We start from the raw sequence: 3,540 nt of genomic DNA on the forward strand, positions 1-3,540 counted from the left end.
GGTCACGGCCGACAAATGATCTTCCAGTGTCAGCCGTGGATCCAGGAGGACTCCCAGATTGCGCACCCTCTCTGAGGGGGCCAAAGATTCGCCCCCTATAGACAGCGATGGAACCAGCTGACTATGCCGGGGCGCCGGCAACCACAGCCACTCGGTCTTGGAAGGGTTGAGTCTAAGTCTGTTCCTTCCCATCCAGACCTTTTCCTTTTAATTGCATCTAGTATAAAATGCATTTTTGGGGGATTTCCTTTTCCACTCCTGATTATATTGAGTAAAATAGTTTTGTTGTCATTCCAAATCCAAATTCATGTGAAAAAATTCATTTAACCTGTTTTTACAATCTTGTAAACTTTTTTTCAGTATTATGTTAACTGATACAATCTGAGAACGTTTTAACTAGAATGTTTCAAAAATTTGTACATGAAGTATTAAACAGCAGATGAACACTTCAATTTAAAGAGAATAATACTAATAATAATAATAAAGTTGGAAGGGACCGGAGATATTGGAACACTGCTATCATGTCCCCCCTCGTTCTTCTCTTCATTAAACTAGACATACCCAATTCCATCAACCTTTCCTTATATGTTTTAACCTCCAGTCCCCTAATCATCTTTGTTGCTCTTCTCTGTACTTAGTGTAGACTATTGTAAAATCTGAGTCAATGTTTCATTTTTTTTGCTTGTTAGGAAAAACTGCCTTTTTTCTATGAATGACACAGGTCATGAATTCAGTCCTTAATATCTAAAATAAAAGTAATTTCCCAATATCTCCAAATCATTCTGTTAGCAATTCCCCATAGTCAATGTAATCAAAGTTTCTCAAAAATAGTTCAATTTCACATTTTTGGAATGTAATTCAACATAAGGTTAGCCTCTTTAATGCTGAAAGTTTTCCACACTCTTAAAACAGTGGGTGTTGTGTTTGTTCTTTACAGATTCTGAACAATGTGTGAGATGCCGTGAGGACCAGCACCCCAACAAGGACCGAGATCAGTGTGTTCCTAAGGTGATAATTTTCCTATCCCACACAGAAAATTTGGCGATCATCCTTACTTCCTTTGCTTTACTTTTCTCTTTGAGCACTGGCTTTATTTTAAGCATCTTTGTTAAGCACATGGAAACTCCAGTAGTCAAAGCCAACAACCGGGATCTGTCCTACTTGCTCCTCATTTCCCTCCTGCTTTCCTTCTTGTCTTCCTTCCTCTTCATTGGCCAGCCAAGAAGAACCACCTGCCTTCTGCGACAAGCAGCCTTCAGCATCATTTTCTCAGTGGCTGTCTCTTCTCTCTTGGCCAAAACCATTATGGTGGTGCTGGCCTTCCTAGCCGCCAAGCCAGGGAATAGTGTAAGGAGATGGCTGGGGAAGCCTTTGGGCAACTCCATTGTCCTTTCTTGCTCTATTGTCCAAGTTATGATCTGCGGTATCTGGTTGAGCAACTCTCCTCCATTTCCTGACTCTGATATGCATTCCCAGGCAGGAGAGATTGTGCTGCAGTGCAATGAAGGATCGGTCACCATGTTTTACACTGCGCTTTGCTATATGGGCTTCCTGGCAGCTGTTTGCTTAGTGGTGGCGTTCCTAGCCCGGAGTCTGCCTGGGGCCTTCAATGAAGCCAAGCTGATCACCTTCAGCATGCTGGTCTTCTGTAGTGTTTGGATCTCATTTGTGCCCACCTACCTGAGCACTAAGGGCAAGTACATGGTGGCTGTGCAGGTCTTCTCCATCTTGGCCTCCAGTGCTGGGCTGCTAGGTTGCATCTTTTTCCCCAAGTGCTATATTATTCTTTTTCGACATGATTTGAATAGAAAAGAGCAGCTTATTCTGAAAAGCAAAACAGAAATGTGATTTTAAATCAATACAAATTAGAAACACCAGTTGGCCCATTTGCTTATCTCTGTTCCTAAATAGAAATGTTTTTATCAATCATGCTAATTTCTTTGGGAAGCTTATTCTGTTTGTTTTATACTTACACGTTAAGTAAAACCCAATTTGTTAAAAATAAAATCTTCATTAAAGAAGTAGTAGAATTATAACTTCACATTTTACCCCATATAAACACACTCACACATACAAACAAATTAGCTAAAGAAAGAAAGAAATAATAATTAGGATTTCTGCAAAAATCAAAGTCAATATTTAGTGAGAAATTGGCCATTGTTCTCTGACTGCATGTAAATCTATGATGTATATGTAATTTTCTCTCCTGTGACATCAGATTTTCTGGGTTCATTCTGCACTTGATACTTTCCCTGATGAAAAAGCAAGAGCTTGGGTTTAATTGGTCTCTATGAGAAACAGTAGATTGTATTGTCTTTTCTACTGCTATGGTGAATTGTTCCAACAGATAAGAGTTCCTCTAATGAATGATGGCATCTTATAAAACTTGTGATGTTTATTTGCTGTTCCATTGTCCAGATTCAGTGCCCATGTAACAGCCATTTAAGGACTTGAAATATTACTGCATTTTCCAAAGGTCTTTTTTCTCGCTACAACCAAGACTTAGAATAATAATTTTATTGTTATTTTAAATGTACACTAATCAGCATACATTAAAATGAGATTTTGTTGCATACAGCTCTCAAAGAGTAATCACTTCCAATATATACTGCATAAACATGATAATTTTTTTTATGCATATACCCACATACACACATATATATGACCCAGTGAAACAGCACAGTCTAGTTCAGATGTGTACATATACATGGATAGAAAAATGAATCTTGTGAGTTTACCAGACAGATGGCACAGGGAACAAAGCTGTTACAGAATCTGGTAGTCCTGATAGAAATACTTTGAAACTTCCTCCCTGAGGGAAGGAACAGAAACAGACCATGAAGTGGGCGTGTAGGGTCTCTAGCAATGCTTCAAGCTCTAAGCACATAGTGCTTATAAGCAGTGTCCTGAATAATGGGAAGCTGGCTTCCTATAATCTTCTCAACTGTCCTTACTACTCTCTATATGGACCTTCTATCTGAGGCACTGCTACCACCAACCAAAGATCAATGATATAGACAGTGAACAGAGAAAAACCACTAAACCTAACACCAAAACACTTATTCAAAGGGTGTGTTTTGCTGGTTTCCTTTTTTTGTAAAACAGCAAAAAAATAAATAAATAAATTGCAAAATACAATCACATCACCACAGGACATTGCAACCAGTTGTAAACATGAACTGGTTGTCAAGTTCCCAAATCTGATAATATGGCCAATGGGGTGATGTGGCAATTATAACTTAGAGGATGGGTCATAAGAATTTTTTTGAGTCTGTCATAACAACCAATAGTCATTAAGAGACTGGTCATCAGTTGAAGATAACCTATACAGAAAGATCAAGATGGAGACATTATAAATCTTTGGCTCCCCTGGACTCCCCCTGGACTCCCCTCTACAGGGATAGAAGCCTTTACCTTCTTTGGGCTGGGAGTGACTGGACTCAGGAATCTAGTCAAAGAGGCCAAGAGTTAGCTGCTGCATTTCATTTCATTTTATTCAATTTGTATCCCGCCCTTCTCCCGAAGGACTCAGGGCGGCTC

General features: G+C 39.3%; 1 protein-coding gene across 1 annotated transcript in view; it reads left to right on the forward strand.

Annotated features, from left to right (window-relative positions):
• LOC107299814 (vomeronasal type-2 receptor 26-like) overlaps positions 1-1,848 on the forward strand; it is a 9,959-nt gene extending 8,111 nt beyond the window's left edge. Inside the window, exon 6 of the mRNA XM_015829152.1 lies at positions 938-1,848. Within this exon, the coding sequence (XP_015684638.1) occupies positions 938-1,848 (911 nt within the window). The remainder of the gene's footprint in view (positions 1-937) is intronic.
• The last annotated feature ends 1,692 nt before the right edge of the window (positions 1,849-3,540 follow it).

Source organism: Protobothrops mucrosquamatus, unplaced genomic scaffold (genome assembly GCF_001527695.2).
Source record: "Protobothrops mucrosquamatus isolate PMUCROS unplaced genomic scaffold, P.Mucros_1.0 scaffold5532, whole genome shotgun sequence".
Classification (NCBI taxonomy): Eukaryota; Metazoa; Chordata; class Lepidosauria; order Squamata; family Viperidae; genus Protobothrops; species Protobothrops mucrosquamatus.